The sequence below is a fragment of the Drosophila albomicans genome, chromosome X, assembly GCF_009650485.2.
Source record: "Drosophila albomicans strain 15112-1751.03 chromosome X, ASM965048v2, whole genome shotgun sequence".
Taxonomy (NCBI): Eukaryota; Metazoa; Arthropoda; class Insecta; order Diptera; family Drosophilidae; genus Drosophila; species Drosophila albomicans.
In genome coordinates this window covers 27,306,760-27,331,567 of record NC_047627.2, presented here as the reverse complement: position 1 = coordinate 27,331,567, position 24,808 = coordinate 27,306,760, and the positions used below count along the sequence as shown (strand labels likewise).

Here is a 24,808-nt window from a genome sequence, read left to right as displayed (position 1 = left end):
CTGATTGTTGCTGTTGTTTTTGTTGTCGTTGTTGTTGTTGTTGTTGTTTCGGCTGTCTCGTATTTTCATTTTTTATGACGGCTTTTCCGCATTTTCGGCTTCAAGCAGAAAAACAGCGGAAAACAAAACACAACAAACAAAAAAAAAAGAAGCACAAAGTTTAAGAAAAACAAGCCAGCAAATGCGAACGCCTACTGAACATGACTAGCACATACCCTGTAAGTTAAGCTCAACATTTCTTAACCGATTTAATAATTAAATGCTGAAATTCTTAATTTCTTTTCAACATAGACTTTAAGTTTCACACAGGAAAGTTAAAGTTGAGAGTACACACCTCATTAAACTGTTTTATTTTGTCGTATAAAGAAAACTTCCGCATACGAAAATACAGCGAAAAAAGAAAACAATTTAAATTGTATAAATTTGCATTCATTCATTTAAGATAATTAATTTGTACAGGGTATTTGAGACAAAAGACAAAAGAAGTCAACAACATGCGGCTGACACATTCAGTCTGCATTTAAATTGGGCTACATCAGCTTCACTTAACGACAAGAATACGTTAATATGTGATAAAATGTCAAACAAAAAATTGTATAATACAATTTATAAATATTGAAATATTGATTATGTTTTGATGAGCATTAGGAATGAAACTAAAATGCTAAAGAAAATAAAACTGCAACTATTTCGGATAACTAGTAACATTTATTGAGGTTAGGTTGTCCTTTTTTGAGGTTAGGTTGAGTAAAGCGAGCTAAGAACATTTTATTGTTGATCTCATTCGTATTTAAGTTTAGTTAGAAGAGGTTATTTTATGTCATGACAAAGTAAGCTAACGGAAAATAGTTGAAAATGTCAAAGAAAAGACAACTATGACAATTATTGAGGTTAGGTTGAGCAAAGGGAGCTAAAAGTAGTGGAAAATGCTAAAGAAAATAAAACTGCAACTATTTAGGATAACTAGTAACATTTATTGAGGTTGGGTTGTCCTTTTTTTGAGGTTAGGTTGAGTAAAGCGGGCTAAGATCATTTTATTGTTGATTTCATTCCTATTAAATTTTAGTTACAAGAGGTTATTTTATGTCATGACAAAGTAAGCTAACGGAAAATAGTTGAAAATGTCAAAGAAAACAAAACTATGACAATTATTGAGGTTAGGTTGTACTTTTTTGAGGTTAGGTTGAGCAAAGGGAGCTAAAAGTAATGGAAAATGCTAAAGAAAATAAAACTGCAACTATTTAGGATAACTAGTAACATTTATTGAGGTTATGTTGTCCTTTTTTTGAGGTTAGGTTGAGTAAAGTGGGCTAAAAATATTTTATTCCTGATCTCATTTGTATTTATGTTTAATTAGTTGAATTTAAAACGGATTGAAAAAGTTAGGGATTGTTTAGAGAATGTCATGACAAGGTAAGCAGACAGTAATGAGAATCTTTTCCACACACTTTACAGGGTATTCAAGAGTTGTTGTGTGCGAATCGAATTGATGGCTTTATTTGCAGTGTGTGTTAAGCGACTTAAAACAGCTTAAATGCTGTGCTGGTGCCCATAAAGAATGAACCGAAGCAAAAACGTTGTTGTTGTTGTTGCTGCTGGAATGTTCGTGGCGCGACAAGAAACATGAAACAAGGAATAAGGGACACAGGACACGGGACAAGGACACATTGCGACGCATTGGCATTCGGTGATGGAGGCTTTAAAAGGAGCAGAGCAATGCGAAAAGGACGAACGTCGAACGACGGATGGGCAAATGCTTGCGATTTATGCATAATTTATGCAAAAAGGCGAAACACAACAACAATTTGACATTAATCAGTATGCTTTATTGACTTGATGCTACCAGAGTCGCAATTGGACAGTCAGAGAGAGAGAGAGGGAGAGGGAGAGAGGGGGGAGAGCGACACACACACACACACACACACACAGAGATTGGGATTGTTCAAGAGCTAACACTCATGACGTTTGCGTACCCAACATTCCCATAACTTAATCAAGAAATTCTTTATGTTCCCACCTCATGCACATCCCGATTGTGTTTTATTCGTAGACAATATACAAGTTTTCTTCCAGTCCCGTCATGTGTAGACACAAGATGCGAAAAGACTTACTCACTTCGTTTTGCCGTATATGCGGAACTGATTATCTACAAGACTCGTCGAGTATAAATTCTTGCCAAAGGGAAATTTAAATTTCCCTCGGCTGCGCTGGCGGAATTTGTACTCGACGTTTCTTGTAGAAAATATGCGGTGCAGCTCTTGCCGAAAATCTGTGCTTAGATTCTAGTGCGTAGTTCGGAATATGCAAAATAAAAATACGCTCAAAAATATATGCAGTAAATAAAATGTTTATTATACTTGAAATTAAATTTATTAAAACTAATACAATGAGTACTTAAATTTATATATAATATTATCTAAACAGTTTTACTTATAACTAAATAATATAATAGCTAAAAGAAAAAATTAATTTATTTCGCCGTTTTCAATATTCTTCGCCCTGAACAATGCCTTGTAGTTTCTATTTTTATCATCCAACGTAGCTCTTTCGTGGTCCTCAAAACTGTAAATATAAATACAAATACAAATATATTTTTTAATTTAAATCAGATTAGAATAGTAGTTTAATAATATTAACAACTTACCTCTGATTGTTTTATAAAAGACGCGTAGGAAAAAATCAACTTTCTCGTACAGCACTCACAAAACAAATGACAAATGATACACAAAATTGCACATGTTCGAGAAAAGTAGGCGTTAGGGAAATTACGCGTTGCGCTAAGAGGGCGCGTACACCAGACTCAATGCAAGAAGCATTCTACAAGACGATTCATCTAACGATCTGCATAAAATTCTTGCAGTCTCGGTCTTGGCATGACACGAAACACAATTGGGATGCTCCGCTTTTCCTCTCTCACTCTCTATCTCTCTCTTTCTTTGTGTGCGGTTTCCCCCCTGACCACCCCCTGCACAACAACATCATCTCATCAATGGCGTTAATGGCCGTCGTTGTCGTTCCTATTGTGGTTTCCGTGCCTTTTGTTTTTCATAATGAAAGTGACTTTGACATTCCGCTGCCTCGTCGGTTGCGGTTCACATTTCTTTCATTCGCTTTCTTTTGCTTTTGCGAAAAGGAATTTTCATAAATTCCTATAAATGCCACGTGCAATTTTTACTGTTCGTACTTTTTGCCCAGGCATTACCCATTACACAGGAAAATCCTCTTTTCCGACTCCTCCTCCGTCTCCGTTCACTTTACGTGCCATAAAAGAGCACTGCTCATTAAATTTGACTTTCACCTGTGCAGCACAAAAACTTTGCAGCAACACCTGTGTGCAAATGCTGGTCACCCTAATTTCGATGAGCGGTAATTAGAGGCTAAATTAGTGCCAGAATTATGGTTGTAATTATAAAAGATGCTTTCAAATTATTCATGCAGGGAAAGTGCACGAGGCACAAGGACAGATTATGTCTGAAATTTATATAAAATTGTTGTCACAAATACTGAACAAGAGAGCAGAAATTTAAAAGAGATTCGAGAGAAAACGTGAGAATGCCGAAATAAACAAATGAAAATTAAAATTAAAGAATTTGAACTTCAACTCTTTACTAACTAACTCCAATTCTAGTTAATCGCTATTGACAAAAATCATTTCATTGATATATCTATCAAGCATAAATTTCGAAAGCTGTATTCTTCATTTATTATTAATCAGTTTAATATCCCTCCAGCGAAATAAAATAAAAGTTCATTTAAAATCTGCATTCTTCGGCCGCGGAAAACCTTGAGGGCTGCACTTGATGTAACAATTACATTTTTATACCACGTCTTTGTACACTCTCAGTTGGGTATTTCCATTTGGAGCAAGTGTTTGCAACGTTCATAAAATACTTTTTAAGCTGTGCTGTTTTCTCTCTGTTAAACAGCTTCAGTGTATCTGCTGTTCTCCTGTCTAATTTCTCACCTATTTCTGTGTGCATTGAACAGTCTTTCCCTTGTCCGGCTGTCTGTCTGTCCGTCTGTGTGATTGGATCTATCTCACAAACTATTTGCGCTAGAGATATTTCATATCCATTATTTAGATGTGACGCTCACAGATCGACTTCATTTTAAACTTAGAAATCCTGCACTTGATTTGCCAAAACTTCTAAATAAAATAAATCGAATAAGAAAGCTACAGTCGAGTGTGCTTGACTGTGAGATACTTGCTATCCATTTTCCACAAAGCCATATTCTAAAAATATACCAAATTAATATACCGAAAATAAAACATACCAAATAAACATATCGAAAAACACTAAAATATACTGAAGGTTATATGCAAAATATACCAGAGAATACAAAATATACATACCTCTTTCTATAAAACAATACTCAAAAAATATACCGAAAAATACTAAAATATACCGATGACTATATTTGCTTTATCGATACATTCAAAATATTCTAGAGAGTACAAAATTTTCCACAAAAGTGTGTTTTCGAAATATACTAAACGAGTATATCAACACAATATACCAAAGGCTATATATTTGGTATACCGAGATAGTTCTACATTCTCAATATATATTAGAGAGTACAAAATATGCTATTTTCCATGAAACCGTAATCTAAAAATATACCGAAAAAATACTAAAAATACAGATTGTCGAAATATACCAGAGATCTCTAGTATACTGTTTTCCATAAAACCATATTCTAAAAATATACATAAAATATACCACTTGCTATATATATATGGTATATCGATATAGTTCTTCATTCAAAATATACCAGAGAGTACAAAATATATCAAATGGTCAACAGAAGCGTTTCATTGCCATACAAAAGTATTTCTTATATAACTTCTATACTTCCATCCATGATAAATACTGCAGTTATTATTATATACCGAAAATCGCTTGCTTTCCGATTTGTTTTTCATTTTTGGATGTGGATCTGGGAAAACTTGATTTAATTACTTCATTGAAGTCCATTAAAATAAACAAAAAATTCTCTAAACGTAAAGGCAGGGTATCTCGTAGTCAGGCACACTCGAGTGGAGCTCTGGCTTCATAAAAGTACCATTGTAGTAATTATAATTACAATATGCAATAATTTGTCTAGTTTGAACGACGTTTTCAATTGACGCCACGATGACCACGTAGCGTTGCCCAAAAAAAACACAAAAAAAAAAAAAAATCAAAATTGTGCGCGGTAATTAATAAACGAATTTAATTTCTTTATTAACTGTTTGTTGTTTTCTTTTTGTTCGATTGTCGATTGAAGCTTGAGGCAATTCAGTTGCGTTTCTGTTGGCCAACTGAACGGAGCTGCCTCAAAAGCGACGGAAGCACTTTAAAAATCCAACAGACAGACAAAGCTGAGTTGCCTATAAACTATCGCATTAAGTAGTGAGAACAACAACAACAACAACAACAACAAAGAGTAAAGTGTGGAAGCGTGATGCACTTGTACGTGGCATTGTGGGTGTGTGGCACGTTGCTGACGCTGCTGCTTGGCTGGCAGCAGCGAAAGTGTTGGCGCCTCATTTGGCAGCTAAATGGGTGGAGGGGCGTGGCACAGCAGCCGCTGCTCTGGTTTCTGCTCTGCATCAATCTGCATCCAAACAGTTGAGTTCATCTCTTTATTCCCGCAATTTATTTAAGTGCCATTGATGAAAACAAAATACCCAAATTGAAAAATACAACCAACTAAAATATGAACAACAAATTATAAAGTGCAACAAAAGGGAAAGTGAATAAGAAACTGCAAGAAAAAGAAAACGAAATGCATTAGCGACGCTTCAAACTATTCACTTATTATAACTGCCATTTCATTTTCCTTCAAATTAATTGAAAAATTATAAAGAAAACATCAAAAGAAGCAAGTTCTAGAAAAGACAAGCAATATGCTAAAGTAACAAATTATTAAAAGCAATACTAAATAATAATGCGGAAATAACATAGACAAATATAAAAATTCAAATAAACAAGATATCTAAAGAGCGAAAATAAACACAATACCAAATCTGTTTTAATAATAAATTACAAATAGTGAGCTTTTCCAAAGAAAAGAATACATAATAAATGAAATCAATTCATTATTTTGGAAAAAAAAAACACCATGAATTGCAATAATAAAAAAGTTGAAAATTTATAAATAAATACAATAAATTTCTAGACAAGCGACATCTCAAACTACATACTTATTAAACTCTAAAATAATGGAAAAATACAATCAAAATAAATACAACAGCAAATTCGCAAAACTGGAAAATAAAACACAAAAGAAAAGAATATCTGATGAAAAGTCGAAATATGAAAAATAAATATAACAAATCTGTAGTTGAGCGAGACCTCAAACTTATTTACTTATTAAATTTTGAAATAATGGGAAACTACAGCGAAAGGAAACACAATAAGAAATTAGTCATTTTTTCAAAAGAAAAGAATAAATGATGAATGAAATTAATTCATAATTTTTGGAAAAAACACCATGAAACACACCAATAAAAAAGTTATAAATAAATATAACAATTTTCTAATTAAACGACACTTCATTTTACATTTCTGCTTTCTACTCTTTCTTTATATATAATGTTTTGAAATAATGGAAAAATACAATCAAAATACTGGAAAATAAAACACAAAAGAAAAGAATATCTGACGAAGAGTCGAAATATGAATTATAAATAGCGACATCTCAAACTTATTTACTTATTAAATTTTGAAATAATCGGAAACTACAGCGAAATGAAACACAATAGCAAATCTGCCTAGATAATAAATAAAAAATTAGTCAATAGAAAAGAATAAATTATGAATGAAATCAATTGAAATCAAAAAATTGAAAAGTTATAAATAAATAAAACAAATTTCTAATTAAACGACACTTCAAGCATACATTTCTGCTTTCTTTCTTTCTTTATATAACATATAATAAAGTTTTGATATAATGGAAAAATACAATCGAAATAAAAAACAAAAGAAAAGAATATCTGATGAAGGTCGAAATATCACGAATAAGTACAGCAAATACTCTCAAAAACGACACCTCAAATCATATATAATATTAATGAAATCGTAATTTTAACTTTTAACCGATTTTAGGCATTCTGGATAAAGTGACACGTTTGCGAGTGCTCTTCACGCGTCCCTTGGCCATTTTAATTGGGACTCGAGCTCTGCTCTACATCGATGATCCCGCTGGAATGGAGTGTGTATTGAATGCAGCCGAATGTCTCGACAAGACTTTTATGCAGGAGGGTTTCTTTGCCCGCAAAGGATTGTTGCATGCGCGTGGTAAGAGTTGTTAAACAGTTTATAGAGTATTAACTAGTTCATCATTGATTTGTAGGTCAGAAGTGGAAGCTGCGACGCAAACAGTTGAATCCCGCATTCAATCACAATATTGTGATCAGTTTCTTTGAAGTATTCAACTCGGTGGGCAATCAGCTTGTCGAGCAATTTGCCACACAATCGAAGCTGCATGGCGATGCCGTCAAGTTCAAGGATGCCGAGGATATGCTCAGTCGCGCCGTCCTCGAGGTATCCTGCCGTGAGTAGACACCCAAAAAAAAAAATACAGAAAACATCAATAGCCCGAATATACAAAAATACTCAAATCGAATCCAATCTAATGCAATATACGAAAGTCATGTCGCTTCTTCTTCTTCGCATTCGCGGCGCCCTTCACGGCGCGACACGTTTGCCCAGTTTCCATGCGACTCACGTACGCGGAACCCAACAACAATACACACACAGTACAACACACACACAACATTTCAGCCAACACACATTTCAGACAAAAGCGAGACAAAATGTCATTCAGTTAGTCACGGAGGAAGTGAGGAGAAGTGAAAGAGAAGAAGCAAGAGCTATAGAGCTACACCTAATCTATGTCTATTCACTTGTCTTCTCTCTGCTCAGCTGTAAATTATGATTTCGCTTCGATAATAATCGTGCTATTGATTTAGATGGAAGCAGCACAAATAGACAATGCCAACAGACAATTGCATCGAGCCAGGCAGCCAAATCGAGTATGGTAGAGCAACCAATCGAGTCGAGTATCGCCCAACAACACAATGCTGCGAATTAATTAGGAAATTGCAAATGTTGCAGACACATTTCGAACAGTCAGCAAAGTCACGACATACCACGGACTACAGATAACTACTCTTTAATATTTTGTATTAGGCAATTGAATATTGAAATAGAAATTAGAAATATGAAAACGCCTTTTTAAGCTACTTCCCTAATAAATATTAAAAGTATATATGTATACTCATATTACAAGCAGACAATAAATAGGTCATATAATAACATTTAAAAATATAGCAAGTAAGAAAGCTACAGTCGAGTGTGCTCGAAAAGTAAAGCAGTGTAGTATTAATTTTAAAATATACCGCAAAATATCTTAAAATATACCAAAGGCTATATTTGGTATATTGACAGAGTACTACATTCAAAATGAAAAATATGCCAAATTGTCAGTCACGGTATTATACCACAAAAATACTAGAAATATACCATATTCTACTTTAGGTATATTTGTACAGTACTATATTTAAAATATACAATATAGTGCCAAATATACCCAATTGTAAATTAAATCAATATACGACAAAAATAATTAAAATATACCAAAAACTATTTTTGGTATATTTATACAGTACTTTATTTAAAATATACCATACATTGCCAAATATAGCAAATTGTCAGTCACAGTATTATACCACAAAAATACTAGAAATATACCATACGCTATTTTCGGTATATTTGTACAGTACTATATTTAAAATATACAATATAGTGCCAAATATACCAAATTGTAAGTTAAATCAATATACGACAAAAAATAAGTAAAATATACCAAAGACTATTTTTGGTATATTTATACAGTACTTTATTTAAAATATACCATATAATGCAAAATATACCAAATTGTCAGCTGAAGCAACGAAGACCCCACTTTAGTGCCTACTAAAAGCCTTTTTTGCCCATTCAAAGTGGGACGTGGGCGTGGCAAAAAATTGAAATAAATCCTATGGATAGCGGGTATATACCCATAGACATCAAATTGAAATAATAACTTACCCCACACCATATAATCTCAAGTTCGTGGAGCTAAAAAGAAAGCATAAAAATAAATTTCACATTAGCATAAATTCTTCCATTAATTTTTATACACTACACAGCACTTAAATTAAGTTATTGCTAGGCACTACGCAACACTGAAAATAAGTTATTATTACAAGCTGCACAACACTTCACACTTTAAGAACCGAAGAGTTAAGAAATAAAAGCAGTTAGACAAATGATAAGAAGTAAATTTATAAATACTTAAAAATAACGAAAGAAAAAAACTCTTTTATAGACATGTAATTTAATTAAAAATCAGCTATAGGGATAATAGAAACTTTTCGCTTAAAACTAATCCAAGCACTCTTTCATAGAAGTAGAAGTTTCACTTGAGTGTAATCAAACTATGAAAATTATCGTGAAAAGTTTGCGCTTTGCACTTCTCGCCGCAGCACACGTAAAAAATGTTCATCATATTTTTTGAAGGTCTAAACGAGGAGTCAAGAGTGGGGAATACTTGGGAATACTTTACAGAGCGCTGAGCTTATGATAACTAATAACTTTAATAGTTTAATAAGTGTGCGACGAGTTAAGAGGGGAGATGGAATTTTGTGAGTGTCTGTGCGAAAAGAAAAAGACACGCAACAACAGCAGCAAGAGTTAAGTGCAGTGGAGGAGGAGGAGGAAAGGAAAGTGCTTACCGAGTTGATGTCCCATCAGGGATTACAAAACCTCAAAGAAAACAAGTTGAAGCACGTACCAAGCTGACACGAGACACTAGTCGACTAACCGGATGCTCTAAAAGTAGCCAATCTAATTAAAGCCAATCTGTGAGTTGATTAATCGATTAAGCCAGCTGTAGTGTGAGTGAGAGTGCGAGTTAAATTACATAATCCAAGAATATTTCATATTTAGATAGATTTCACCTTCAATCCCCTGCTTGCTGCTCAATCCCCAATTTTTATGATTTTGTGTAGAGCACAAAAATTATAATAAATGCTAAGAAACATTCGTCTCGGGGGAGATTACCGCTCAGCTCCTTCAAAAGTGTTTTAGCACAAAGAAAATAAATATTTGATTAAAGCATTATTATTTTAAGCTTTTTAGTTGCGAGACGGGACACAAAACTTGAACATACTATATATTTCAATGCCATATCGTTTAAGCGAATATATTCTCAAGCATGAAGGGAGTGAGTGAATTAAAAAAGTGTTGTCGCAGGCATTAGAGCAAATTTAATTAGATGACATAGAAAATTTGTTAGCCATTTGGCACAGCCTTGAGAGGAGAGAGGGCAGAGAGTGAAGGCGAATTATGTTGTCGGCAGTTGATGTTTAGACTTTAGAAGCTTCCTCTCTCTCTCCCTCTCTCTCCCACTCGTTATCTCGCGCATCTCTTTGCTATTCATGTTTCTTTCACTCTGCTTGTGCATCGTTAACTTTCATTGCAGTCACCATCATGGGCACACCGACAAATTTCACGCAAGCGGATGATGCTCACATTGCCACCACCTACAAAAGGTGAGTACCTCGCCTCCGTCTTCCATTTCCTTCTCATTCCGTCTCTCTCTCTTTAATAGGCTGCTGGAAATCTCAGCCATTAAGACTGTGAAGCCTTGGCTGCAAATCGATTTGCTGCATCGCCTATTGGAGCCGCAACTTTATGCCGAGGCCGAGGAATGTAACCAGTTGCTCGTCGATTTTGTGGCACAGATTGTGCAGCGCAAACATCGCAATTGGCAGCTACGCAATGCCATCGACGATGGCCCCACCGAAGATGGCACCTCCTCGTGGCAACGTCGCATATTCATCGAGCAGATGTTTCAATTGGCCGCCAATGGCGAATTAACCCTGCAGGACATCGAGGATGAGGCTCAGTCCATGGTCTTGGTGGTAAGAGGCAACAAAGTATTTTGCTTTACTCATTAAGTATTATTGTTTTTCTAATCTTAGAAATTTATATGATTCTCAAGTCTTAAATTTGTATAATTCTTAGTTAAAGCATTCGAATTCCTTCGATATATTTCAGTATTTTTACCCTAACCTAAAAACAAACTTTGGTATACTTCAATATTTTTTTTTTTGTTTTTTGGTATATTCACTCAAATATTATAGTTGCGGTGAAAAGAAATGAAGATAATCTGTTTGGTTATTTATGATTCTGCCTATTACTTATTGGGTATTATAGGACACAAATGGAGACATTTCAGATCCTATAAATTATTCATATTCTTCACAATCGTCAATGTTGTAGTATATTAATATACCAAAAATAGCCTTCGCTATATTTTAGTAATTTTTAACCTAACCATATATACCGAAAATAGCCTTTGGTATATTTTGGTATTTTTTTTAGTATATTCATTGGGCATAAGACCTTCAGTAGATTTCAGTATTTATAATACATTAATATTGCCCTTTAAAAATACACTTTGGTATATTTCAGTATTTATGGTATATGAATATACCAAAAATAGCTTTCAGTATATATATATTTTTTGTTGCTATATTAATTTGCTGTATATTTATGACACTACCTTTATTTTCATGCCAAAAAACACCCTTCGGTCGATTTCAGTATTTTTCGGAATATTAATTTGGTATATTTTAACAATAATACTGCTTTCATATTTTGAATGCAACTAAATCTTTTTTTAGTACTTATGGTATATGAATATACCAAAAAAAGCTTTCGGTATATATATTTTTTTGTTGCTACATTAATTTGCTATATATTTACGATAACACTACTTTTATTTATATACCAAAAAACAACCATCGGTCGATTTCAGTATTTTTCGGAATATTAATTTGGTATATTTTCATGATAATACTGTTTTTTTTTTCTTATTTTGAATGCAACTAAATCATTTTACGCTCTTTTTGTGTTTCTTTCGTTTTGTGTGACTTCGATTGAATTTCCATTTTCATTTCCTATTTTTACATTTCCTATTACAGTCCTTTGAGACGGTCTCGAACAGCATAATGATTGCTCTGCTCTGTTTGGCCACGCACAAGGGCGACTGCCACGAGCGTTTGCGTGCTGAAATTGCCAGCGTGCTGCCCTATGGCAACGATGCCAGCTATGTGAGCGTCGAGCATTTGCAGCAACTGCGCTACTTGGATGCCTTTGTGAATGAGGCACTGCGCCTGTTGGCCACGATACCGATGAATTTGCGACATGTTAGCCGGGACTTTCAGTTGGCCGGACGTGATGCGATTGTGCCACAGAATACGATTATTGTGCTCGACACATTCAACATGCAACGCGATGCCGCATTTTGGGGCGATCGAGCCAAACAATTTGAGCCGCAGCGTTTCCTCCAACATCAACTCGATCTGGAGCAGGAACAGTGTGAGCAGGATATGAAAACAACAACTCTAGGAGGATCACAGCGTCGACATTCGTACAGCTTTTTACCGTTCTCAAAAGGATTGCGAACTTGCATTGGTAACACACAATTGAGAAGATTGTAATCTGGAATTCTAATCAACTCTCTTTTCGATAGGTCGTCGCTATAGCTTCTTCATTATGAAGGTGTTTCTGGTCAAGTTGCTGACGCACTTTGAGTTCCACAGCGATCTGCAATTGGAGCAGCTGCAGTTTGTTGAAGGCATCTCGCTCAAGTTTCGCAATGCCGATGATATACTCTTTCAGATTCAGCCTCTTAAGCAGACATAAATAGTATGTTTGCAATCATGCAACAACCTTTTTACTATTATTATAATATAAAATTAGCTAATCACTAATATAAATGTAAATATGTTGATTTAATGCTTTTCTTTGATCAAGCCAAAAGTAGCATATTTACTTTATTTAACTGGTTCATTTTAGTCAGTATTTTACTTTGGAATCAGTATATTTAGTTCAAAAATTTTTTTTTAACCTTTTCTTATGTTACCTCCTTAGTTATATATATTTCTATAAGAAAATAAACGTCTTGTGTACAATATTTAAAGCATTCTGAATGGAGTTAATGTCTTTTTTTCCATTTGATTTGAAGAAGAGTTGCATCTAAATATATCATTACTTGTATTTTTATTTCTTTTACTATTAGTCCGACAACTATTGAAAACAAAAATAAAAGATTTACTAAACTTATTTGCTTCACAATACAAAGCTCAAATTGTTCAACATTGAATTTTTGCCTACGATTTGAAAATGTAATTCCAAAAAAATCCCTTCTATTTGAAATTTGTTTGCTTTTACGCCAAAGCTTTTGCTTAGCATCGATTTGAACCATTTTAAAGCTTGACAATAGATGGCGCTCTTGCAATGCAAAGCTGTTGTTGCCAAAGCTCGCACAATGCTTTCAAAGCTTTCATTTCCATTTGAATCCATTTGAATCCTTAAAAAAATCGTTATTTTATAACGATATAGTAATATAGTAATATATTTTAATGTAAATAAAAACGTTGTATAAAAACGTTAAACATTAAAAAACGGTTTATAAATATTCTTAATGTGAATGAAAACGTTAAACATTGTATAACTATATTTTTTAGTTTAAAGCTAGCTTATTCAGTGATAAAGCTCTCATGGTAAATATACAAATTGAAATTAAAATGTTATTTATGTACAAAGTAGTGTTAAAATCAAGTTTAAAAATGTAAAGAGGAAAACAAAATGCATATTACAAATTACTAGAAAGTGTTTTAAGTCGCAGCAAAAATTATGAAATTCTTTTAGGAAAATACCTAATCTATTCGTCAAAAAGAAAACGTGATAATGAGTTCTTAAGTATAATATACGAATGAATCGAGTTTCCTTTGTGAATTATAAACAACTTAAAGACACATTACGATGTGATATGATTGCCATATCATAACAATTGGCATAACCAATGCACTCATGACAAAGAGCCGTAAAGGTGGTTGACTAACTGGTCTGAAGAACTGCGACTGTGAAAAAGAAGAAGAAAGAGGATTGGGTGGAGATGGTTAAGTACGCTTCACTTTCTACTCTGCTCGACGAGTTGCTCTTTAATGCCAGGCGACAAATGTTGAGCAATTACGGAGCACGCGCCTGGGACAGCGTTCTATGATAATATGCCACAACTGTCAACAATATTTCCGGTGCAAAGCGCCTCACCTGAAACCCCCCTCTCCCTCTCCCAATCCCCTGGTCCTGGCTATCCACAGTCACCACTCTTCACTTGACAAGGAGCGCAACAACTGTGTGTGTGTGTGCGTGTGGCCTTGGCAGCAAATGTGTGTGTGTGTGTGTGTGTGTGTGTAGTATAGTGTCGTCTATGGAGTGTGTGAAACTCTCACCTCGGGCACATACATATCATTGTCAGTGCACGCCCGTGACTCAACTTCAGTTCGCTTGACTTGTCTAAAGACTCAGGTCCAACTGTCGGCATCGTCTTAGCAACTAAACGACAGTTACAGCACCAAGAGCAGCAACATCATCAACAACAACAACAACAACGACATCAGCATCATTATAAACTAGGCATACACTGAGCGAAAAATACTGCACTAGCAATTATGTAAATCGCAAGAGAAGTAAATCCATTAGTAAAAATTGAACTAAAGCTTGAGAGAATTTAATTCATGCATTCAAATTAAGAATAAATATTATTTGAGATAATAATGGCAATGCAGCCTTATGTTAACAAGTTGATAGCAGAAATCTAACTAATCTAATTGAAACCGAAAAAGCTTCAAACACGGCAGCAATAAGTTGGCAGCGCTACATTGCTAAGTGGACAGCACAAATCGAACTGAGAAATTTAAAACCTTTTGCGATATTAGTCGATAAATGTTTTCCAACTATTATTGCAATACTTAATATCAGAGTGTATAAGACTATAAAGCAATAAGTTGGCAGTCCTATGTTAGCAAGTTGACAGCACCAATCTAACAAATCTAATCTGGCAGCGCTACATTGATAAGTGGACAGCACAAATCGAAGAGTGAAATTCAAGAACGTTTGCGATGTTAGTCGATAAATGTTTTCCAACTATTATTGCAATACTTAATATCAGAGTGTATAAGACTATAAAGCAATAAGGCAGTCCTATGTTAGCAAGTTGTTAGTACCAGTCTATACATTATAATGAAAAACGCAAAACCTTTAAAAATGTCAGCAGCAAGTTGGCAGCGCTACATTGGTAAGTGGGCAGATAAATTAGAAGAGAAATTTACGAAATTGTACGATTTTTGGTGATAAATGTTTTGCACCAACTATTGCAATACCTTATATCAGAATCCATAGCAGTAAGAATTGCTTTTTAAGCTCATTTGCAGTAGTTCTCTATGTGGACAATTCGCAAATATTGATATATGAAAAGTGGGTATTACACATATGCAAATTTTCTTCAACATATGATATAAAGATTCGTTTCAAAGCATTTTAGGCGCTTCCAAAAAAAAAAAATATTCTCTAAGTGCACTACTCTATATGCTCCTTTTTTGTTGCTCACTCTTCAGCTATCTCTTTCTCTATGTGCTTATAACATATATATATATATTTTTTTGTGAAGCAAATGGGGACGTCAACGCAGTCATTAGATGGCTGTGCAACGGGGCAGAGGAAAAGGCAAGAAGGCGTGGCATGTCTGCCTTGCAACGGTGTTGATGTTGATGTTGATGCTGTTGCCGTTGTTGTTGTTGTTGGCATTAACTTGACACTTTCCCCATTGCCGCCGTGTGGCATGCCTCGAGTGTATCCCATACACTGCGAGTGAGCAGCTCAAGTGTGTGTATGTGTCTGCCCCACACACACACACACATACATTCTCATACACAACTGCAACTTGTGTGTGCAAAAATTTATAACTGTAAAAGGCACTCGAAACATATTCGCATGGAAATTTGCCTGCATTTTTGCTTTGATTAATGTGCCGGCTAAAATCGCTCCTGATAAAATATGTGGAAGCCGAGGCTCCTGGATTCATTCGTCGTTCTGCCTGCATCTTATGCTGCCTCTGTCTCTCTCTCTACCTTTCTGTGCCTTCTGCAACCTGTCGTTGCTTTAAGAGCTTCAGCTTCTGCTTCGAGACGTCACTGAAGCTGCACTCGTAACTCGAGACTGCTTCTTTAAGGCGCCACTTAATTATTTACCAAAGAAATGCAATTGTCTGTGCCACGGTGCGCAGCATATGGCAAGTGTGGCTGCCACAAAGAAGACAAAAAAAAAAAAAAAAAAAAACAAAAAATAGCAAAAAAGATTGTAAACTCCTTGCACTTTACCACTTCAAACAGCGGCTAGCCCATTAAGGATCAACTTGCGGCTTCGTTCTATAAATTACAGTGTCTTTTGAAGTTACCAGTGTTGGTAAATACACAAAGTTTTCGATAAAGATATGTATTTTTATATATATTCATAAATTACGATTAAGCAGAACATAAATATCAATATTAACGCAGGCAATAACAAATAAAAAAATCATTTGAATATATTATTTGATGATTGTGCAACACTGGTTTTTGGAATTAAATGGAAATTAGATATTCAAAAAATACTTTTGAGAATTATCGAAAGAACAATTTAAAGCTGTCCATTTAATAATTTCAATGTTGACAAACGCAAAAAAAATATGCAACTACAATGCTATTGAGCAAATCATACCAAGAAAGCAACAAGTAGTCAAAAGTGTTGATAAATTCACATATTTAATGACTAAGATATATGTTCTTGAATTGTAATTAAGCAGAACATGAAATGTCACTTTACTCAAATAGCAAATGAAATGCAATAATATGAAATGTCAAATGAATATATTATTTGGTGATTTTACAGCATTGTTCAGTATGGTTTTAGGGATTGGATGGAATTTAGATATTGAAAAGTACATTTTCTGAATTTGAGAATTGTCTGAAGAACGATTGAATGCTGTCCATTTAATAATTTCAATGCTGATAAAGGAAAAAGAAATTTGTGCCCTTGGCATGCTATCTCACAGCAACTAGAAGACAAAAGTGCCCGCGTAAGTGTTAGTAAACACATAAATAAGTCGGAAAGTGTATCTAAATTTGAGCCAGTCTGGCCTTTGGAATGAAATCTGAAATAGATATCGAAAAGTACGTCTACTGTAATTTAGAAATGGCAAAAGTTCAAATTAAAGTTGTCTATTCAACAATTTCAACAAGATAACAACTAGAAGACAAAAGTGTCAGTGTAAGTGTTGGTAAATGCATAAATAAGTCTAAAAGTGAATCTAAATTTGAGCTAGTCATAAAATGCAAAGCCTTGGTTCCCATTTATGCCACCAAAACTTGGCACATGCGATGTTTCTAACATGTAATCTTGATCATAATCGAATGTGTAAAAAAAGTGTTATGCAACAACGAAGTGCAACTTTCTACGAATCATCATTCAAATAAAAAATAACGCGGCTCTAATTTGCTGTAATGCGTCTGGCTTAAGCGAGAAAGTGCATAAACTATGTAGAAGTTTGTTGGGTGGGCTTATGGGTCGTATGAGCAATAATCTATTGAGTTTAATAAACTCTGCCAAAACTGATTTACCCATTAGTCTCTTCAATCAAATTTAGAGCGGGGAGGACAATTTTTTGGATGGGCTTTTCCACTCTCCACTCGGCACGCGCCATGCTGCAGCTGCACTTGCAGCTGAAGTGACCCAAGTAACGCTGTGAAAGAGAGTTCACCAATACACACACACACACACACACACACACACAAAATGCAAATCGTGCTGAATTGCATTTTTCGCATCGCAGCAAAATTTCAAAAACTGCACAATTTTTATAGGCAGCGCTTGAATAGTTGCAACAGCTACGGCAGTGGCGCCACCAAAAGTGACCCGAGACCCAAAAACATCGCTTTGCTCTCCTCTCTCGCCTGGCTTCTGTTTTGGCTGAACGAGGCGTTGATAAATGTGGCAGACGCCAACGACAACGCCAACGCCAACACCAATGCCAATGCCAACGCCAACGCCAACGCCAGTTTAGCAAGGACCCAAGTCGAGGCCAGTGTCAGTGGCACTGCCACAGTTAGTGGCAGCCACAGCTAGTTGCTGTTAAGTGTTGCAAATCCAGTGAGCGGCATAAAATGTTGCGTCATCCCGGCGTGAAAATGCCAGAGCTGCAGCTAATAGAGGAGCCACCTTCATATTGCCTCGAGGCTTGCCCCTCTTTTTGGTCACTCCTCCTCCTCCTCCTCCTTTACCTCTTCCACCTTCTCCCTTTAACCAACTTTTTTGGTTTTCCCTTTTTTATACCCGCTACCCATAGGGTAGAAGGGTATTATAGCTTTGTGCCGACCCTATAAAGTATATATATTCTTCATCAGTGTCAACAGCCGAGACGATCTAGCCATGTCCGTCTGTGTGTCTGTCCGTCCGTCCGTCCGTCCGTATGAACACGTAGATCTCAGAGACTATAAGAGATGGAGCTATAATTTTCGACAGCATTTGTTATGTTTGCACGCAGATCAAGTTTGTTTCAAATTTTTGCCACGCCCACTTGCGCCCCCGCAAATCAAAAAAACGAATAACAAGCGTAATTTTAAAGCTAGAATTTTGGTATATACAATATTTACTATAGTAGTTATGATTCCTGAAAATTTTGGTTGCGATCAGATCAAAATTGTCGAAGTTATTAAAGAAATACTTTTGTATTGGCAAAAACGCCTACTTACTTGGGGTCTTAGTTGCTTTGGCTGACAATCTAATATATTGTGCCGCCTATGGTATATTTTGAGTGGTGTACTATATCGATATATTTGGTATATTTTTAGTATTTTGCAGTATATTTGGTATATTTTGAGAATAATACCGCAAAATATATTGCTTTTATTCAAAATGGGTAGCGGGTATCTCACAGTCGAGTACACTCGACTGTAGCTTTCTTACTTGTTTTTTTTTGCTGCCTTCGTTCGTTCATCGTCGTTGTTGTTCAGAGTTTTTGGGCTTTTTTGTGCTATGGCGATTCGGTTTCTTGCATGGTAAACGGTTGCTGTGGCAAACGTTGTTGACAATTTGTCGACGTGTCAGACGAGTCAACGTGAATGTGAATGTGACAACTGACGACGACGACGACGTCAACAGTCAACGGCGGGGGGCGGTCAAGGGTTAAAGGGTCAACGCGGATGCTGACGAGACAGCGTCAACGTCGAGTTCTTCCCCTTTCGCCCCTTTGCCCCGCTCTTTTCGACATCCTTGGACATCGGCCGAGTTCTGTTTCTGTTTCTGCTGCTCTTTGTCATTGTTGTCATCATCATTTTAAATATTGAAGCATTCCTTACGCCATCAACTCGTTACAGTCTTTTAATCATTTAGTAATGCTCGTTAGTATTTGTGAACTACACAAGATCAAGTCTAATTAGTTGGATTGTCGGTCGATCACTTCGGGATACAACATTGCACATTTAGTTGCAAGTAAATCAAATCATTTAAAATATATGATAAAAATTAATTATTTTCACGCGATGTGTATCATTATGTTTAATCTAATTAACATACTTCACATATAATGGAATATAAATTTTCTATATTTTTATTTTATTTAACTGCGGTTATAAGTAATAAAAATGTAATATTATTCGCAAACTGAAGACACTATTAAAATTTATGTTCTACTCATAATCAAACTTGACATAAAAACATTGAATTGAAACACTTGTTTGCAGATTAATAATAGAATTATTATAATTTATCTCGGCATATTATAAAATATTATATTAAAATCCAATATTCTTCACAAGCCAAACACAAAAATAATATTTTATGGAAATATTGATGTTTGAAATGAATATTGAAATGAAACACTTTTCTTGGGGAACATTGATATGAAACAGTGTCTTAAATATGGATACAAAGTGGAAAAGCTGCTTTGCCTTTTAGAACGAATCTAATTTGACAATGAAACATTGAAATGAAACACTATCTTTTGCTGATCAATAATGGAATAAAAGCAATGAATACATTAATCTGAGGCTATGAATAATTAATGAAATATTACTTTAAAATCCAAAGCCATATTTGTGTTCTACTAATTTTCTATCCAATCAAATTTGACATTGAAACATTGAAATGAAACGCATTTCTTGGGGAACATTGATATAAAACAGTATCCCAAATTAGGTGAAAAAGTGGACAGTAAAATAATACTATCGAATTAAAATATGTTCTACTCAATCAAATTTGATATTGAAACATTGGAATGAAACACGTTTTCTTGTAAGAAACGGTTTTTTTTTTTAAATATTGGCATAAAGTGACACAAATACAATAGCAAAAAAATACAGTATATATTGGGAATGAAACACTCTTCTAGTGGAACATTAGTAAGAAACAGTTTATTGACTATAGCGAAAAAGCGGACAACAAAAAAGAAGATAGGCTTCCTTTCGTTTGCCATTTGGCAGTCTTCTTATCACATGCTCTGTAGATCATTTGCAGTTCGTTATACATATAGCCACCCAAAAAATGATGTGTGGCAACTGTTGTTATGGTGAGGCCATGGCGTAACCGAAAATTAATTTTTACCCACACGGTAAAGTCAGCGGCGACATTCGATGTCGACGTCATAAACGGCATAATTGATATATGTGTGTAAGCATCGCTTTGTGTGCGTGTGTGTGTGTGTGTGTGCGAGTGTATGTGTGGTGTGTGTGTGTGTGTCATCAAGCTAACGGCAGTCAGTCGTCAGTTGGCAGTGTTCGATGTCCTTATGTCACTAATTACATGCATGTCAATTTTTCGCTCATCACTGCATCGCTTTCTCCTCCTCATCTCCGCATCTCTTTCGGTCGTTTGCCAACACAGACACACACACATCCGTTTCATTCCATTCCATTTCGTTCCGTTTGGACGTTACAGTGTCCATTGGCAACGATTCACTCAACGTCCAAACCCAACAGCAACAACAACAGCAACAAAACCAAACATATTTGGACAGTTTGTGGACAGCTCGGGACGCTCGACTCTGGTCATCAGCATCCTTGCATCCTTGCATTGTCGCCTCCATTCCTCTCTCTCCCTCTCTCTCTCTCTCTCTATGTGTATATCTCTTACGCTCTTTCTCTGTGTGTTTGTGCGTATATTTTTATTAAATTTTTCATTATTTGCTGACAGCTGTCGGTAAATGGAATTGTTTATTACCTGGCTTCAGCTACAGCTTGTGCAATTGTTCTTCCTTTCCCATTCCTCAATCGGTTTTCATGCTGCATCGCTGTCGTTGATTATCATAACACGAGAGGGGGGACGGGACTGCACACAAAAAAGGGGTGTCCTGATAAATGTTGACAATTTTCCGTGGGCAACAAAAGCACACCAAAAACACAATTGCGGATTTTAGCGGCTGAAAGATTTGCGTTCATTTTCATTTTCATTTTCATGTTGTTCAACGCATATCTAGTTGCCTAGTCCGAACTAGTCGAGTCGAGTCCTCTAGTCTCTCTTTGGGGTATTTGTTGCATTTGTTTTTTCTGTTTTCTATGGTGGAATGGAGGGGGAGGGAGGGTGGTGGAGATATTTACGAGTACATTGAGCGTATCAAGTGCTCAGTGCTGCTTCAATTGGAATGCAAAGCAAAAGCTTTCATTTCATTTTATCAATGCATTTCGAGCACAAACCACCGCAAAAGCCACAAAACACAAACGACTAACAAATGTTTCACAATGCCACCACTATAAGTGTGTGTGTGTGTGTGTCTGTGTCTATTTGTGTGTGTGTCGAATATAGTACTATATTCCACAGCTAATGGCGACTCGAGTTGCTCACTCGCATTGCGCTTCAATAAACAACTGTCATTCTCATATCTTCCCAAAATATCACACCACGACGCTGAACAACTCGTTAAGCCAGTGTTGGTAAATTTGTCAAACAAAAATATATAGTTTCTCAGCCATCAGTTAACACTTGAATCTTTGCAAAGATTGTTGGCACATAAGCATAAATATATTAATACTAAATTTCATTCTAGACATGAAGATAGCGAAATAGGTTTTATCTGGACTAACGCGTTGAACATGAGAAACTCCAATCACCAAAGAAAATATAATATACGCTTTTACAGAGTATTACATTAGTGTATATTTAAAGGATGCTACGCACATTTTGCAACGACAATGTTTGTAAATAATTATGTAAAATATTATGAATAATTTATTCAATACTAACAACACTTTCAAACTCCGAGAAATGCTTGCTGAGAATATTACTCAACACTGTTTGTTTTGCAATTCCTAAGCGAAGGATAATGTGGAAGAAGAATCGAGGAAAAAAGATAAGGATAAACAACACTTTCAAACTCAGAAAAAAAGCTTGCTGAGAATGTTACTCAACACTGGCTTATTTTTGTTGTTTTGCCAAGCGAATGATAATTGTAGGAGAATCGAGAGAGAAAGAATACGATAAACAACACTTTCAAAACAACAGATTAATAAATAGACTATGCAATATTAAAAGAATTATAGAATGTTACACAACACTGGTTGCAATCTGTTGTCTTAGACTTCCCAAGCAAAGGATAATTGTGGAAGAATCCAAGAAGAAGAAATATGAGGATAAACAACACTTTCAAACTCAGAGAAATGCTAGCTGAGAATGTTATACAACACTGGCTAATTTTTGTTGATTTGCCAAGCGAATAATTATTGTATTGAATATTGTATTGTTGAGAATCGAGAGAGAAAGAATACGATAAACAACACTTTCAAAACAACAGATTAATGAATAGACTATGCAATATTAAAAGAATTATAGAATGTTACACAACACTGGTTGCAATCTGTTGTCTTAGACTTCCCAAGCAAAGGATAATTGTGGAAGAATCCAAGAAGAAGAAATATGAGGATAAACAACACTTTCAAACTCAGAGAAATGCTAGCTGAGAATGTTATACAACACTGGTTGCCATTTGTTCACAAGCGAAGGATAATTGTAGAAGAATCGAGAGCGAAATATCAGGATAAACCAGACTAGCAAAACTAAAACCTAATAAATAAATTATGCAATACTAACAAAATCAGAGAAATGCTTGCTGAGAATGTTTTGCAACACTCGTTGCAATCTTTTGTTTTACAATTCCCAAGCAAAGGATAATTGTGGAAGAAGAATCGAAAAAGATAGATTTCGATTATCAACTTTATCACAACTACAGCCTAATAAATAAATTATGATATACTAACAAAATCAGAGAAATGCTTGCTGAGAATGTTTTACAACACTGGCTGCTTTCTGTTGCTTGGCAATTCCCAAGCAAAGGATAATTGTAGAAGAAGAATCGAAAAAGATAGATTTGAATTAACAACTTTATCAAAACTACAGCCTAATAAATAAATTATGAGATACTAACAAAATCAGAGAAATGCTTGCTGAGAATGTTTTACAACACTGGCTGCTTTCTGTTGCCTGGCAATTCCCAAGCAAAGGATAATTGTAGAAGAAGAATCGAAAAAGATAGATTTGAATTAACAACTTTATCAAAACTACAGCCTAATAAATAAATTATGCAATACTAACAAAATCAGAGAAATGCTTGCTGAGAATGTTTTACAACACTGGTTGCTTTCTGTTGCTTGGCAATTCCCAAGCGAAGGATAATTGTAGCAGAAGGTAAAGTAATGCGACAACATGCTCGTAACAATTGCAGTTCATTTGTGGCGCACAACAACAACTCAAACTTTAAGTAACCGGATTTCTCGACGTACTAGTTTTAGTTGCCGCTCTTCTTGACTCTCTCTCTCTCTCTCTCTCTCTCTCTCTGGTTGCAACTGGTGGAGTGGGCGAAAGGATTTAAAATTGCGGCTGCTTTTGCTAACAATGGCAAATCAAATAAGTTGCATGCAGTTTGCACTTAATTGCCAGTGCCAAAGTGGCAAGAAAGGCAGCGCAACAAAAAAAAAAAAAAAAAAGGAAGAAAAAAGAGATGCAGAGGCAGTTGCAACACTGCTTGCAACACTGCCAAGTGGCAGCAGCTGGCTAGAGAAGCAAGACGGAGGCATGGTTGGCAATGTGCAACATGAGAACCAATTAAAGACATCGTTGTTGGCAGCGTCGCCGTCGCCATCGTCGTCGTCCGGCGTTGTTGGCAAACGTCAACGTCGAAAACTAATTAGCATAACAAGCAACAAAGCGAGATGCAAGATGCAAGATGGAAGAGACTACTGGACTGGACTGGGATGGGATGGGATGGGATGGGATGGGAAGAGAGATGCAGATGCAGTTGCAGCTGGAGTCCAAGTGGGTGCCAAGTGGCTGCAGTCAACCTAGTTCCCGCCTAGCCCATGTGCATGTGTGTGAGTGTTTGACGCTTCCGCTTGTGCAGTCAACGCAGTCTCCGACTCCAACTCCACCTCCGTCTTCGCCTCTGGCGCTGCCTCATCTAGTTTTCGGCGGGGTGGGGGCGGAAAATGGAAGGGCAAATCAAAAGTTGCGGCATTGAAATGAGCCACCCAACAACAGCAGCCACTAGCCAGTGAACGCCAGCAAAAAGCACCCACATAGCCATAAACAAATACAATTACAAGTCAAGCGGGCCCTGGCCCAAGAACTCTAGTTGTTATACCCGGTTATCCCTAAAAGCAAGCAGGGTATAACAGACGTTGTGAACAATTCATGCTGCAGTCTTCAGGTGTGCTGAAATTCTTCTCTTTAGAAGAATCTTAGAATAAAGCCACGTTCGAAAAAGCATTTTTAAGCAATACTTCGAATTTGAAGATTCGATGATCAAATATAAAGCTGATTTGTATCTCCATCGTCTATATCTACATCAAATATAAAGCTGAATTGTATCTAACTTGTGTCAAGTTAGGAATAAAGACTTGCTTATT

At 35.8% G+C, this 24,808-nt stretch overlaps 1 protein-coding gene and 1 long non-coding RNA gene across 3 annotated transcripts in view; one reads left to right on the top strand and one right to left on the bottom strand.

Moving 5' to 3' along the window:
* Positions 1-24,808, bottom strand: part of LOC117567961 (uncharacterized) — a 54,760-nt gene that overhangs the window by 14,421 nt on the left and 15,531 nt on the right. Inside the window, exon 2 of one of the 2 annotated variants that reach the window (XR_004572100.2) lies at positions 9,078-9,107. The exons of the other annotated variant lie outside the window; for it this stretch is intronic. This is a non-coding gene — a long non-coding RNA (uncharacterized LOC117567961). The remainder of the gene's footprint in view (positions 1-9,077; positions 9,108-24,808) is intronic. 2 annotated transcript variants of the gene reach the window in all.
* On the top strand, positions 5,316-12,863 carry LOC117567944 (probable cytochrome P450 318a1). Its single transcript, XM_034248246.2, has 7 exons — positions 5,316-5,611; positions 7,092-7,283; positions 7,339-7,539; positions 10,513-10,582; positions 10,642-10,954; positions 12,020-12,512; positions 12,571-12,863. Exons 1-7 carry the CDS (start codon positions 5,446-5,448, stop codon positions 12,741-12,743), a joined length of 1,608 nt encoding a protein of 535 aa, XP_034104137.1. The 5' UTR covers positions 5,316-5,445; the 3' UTR covers positions 12,744-12,863.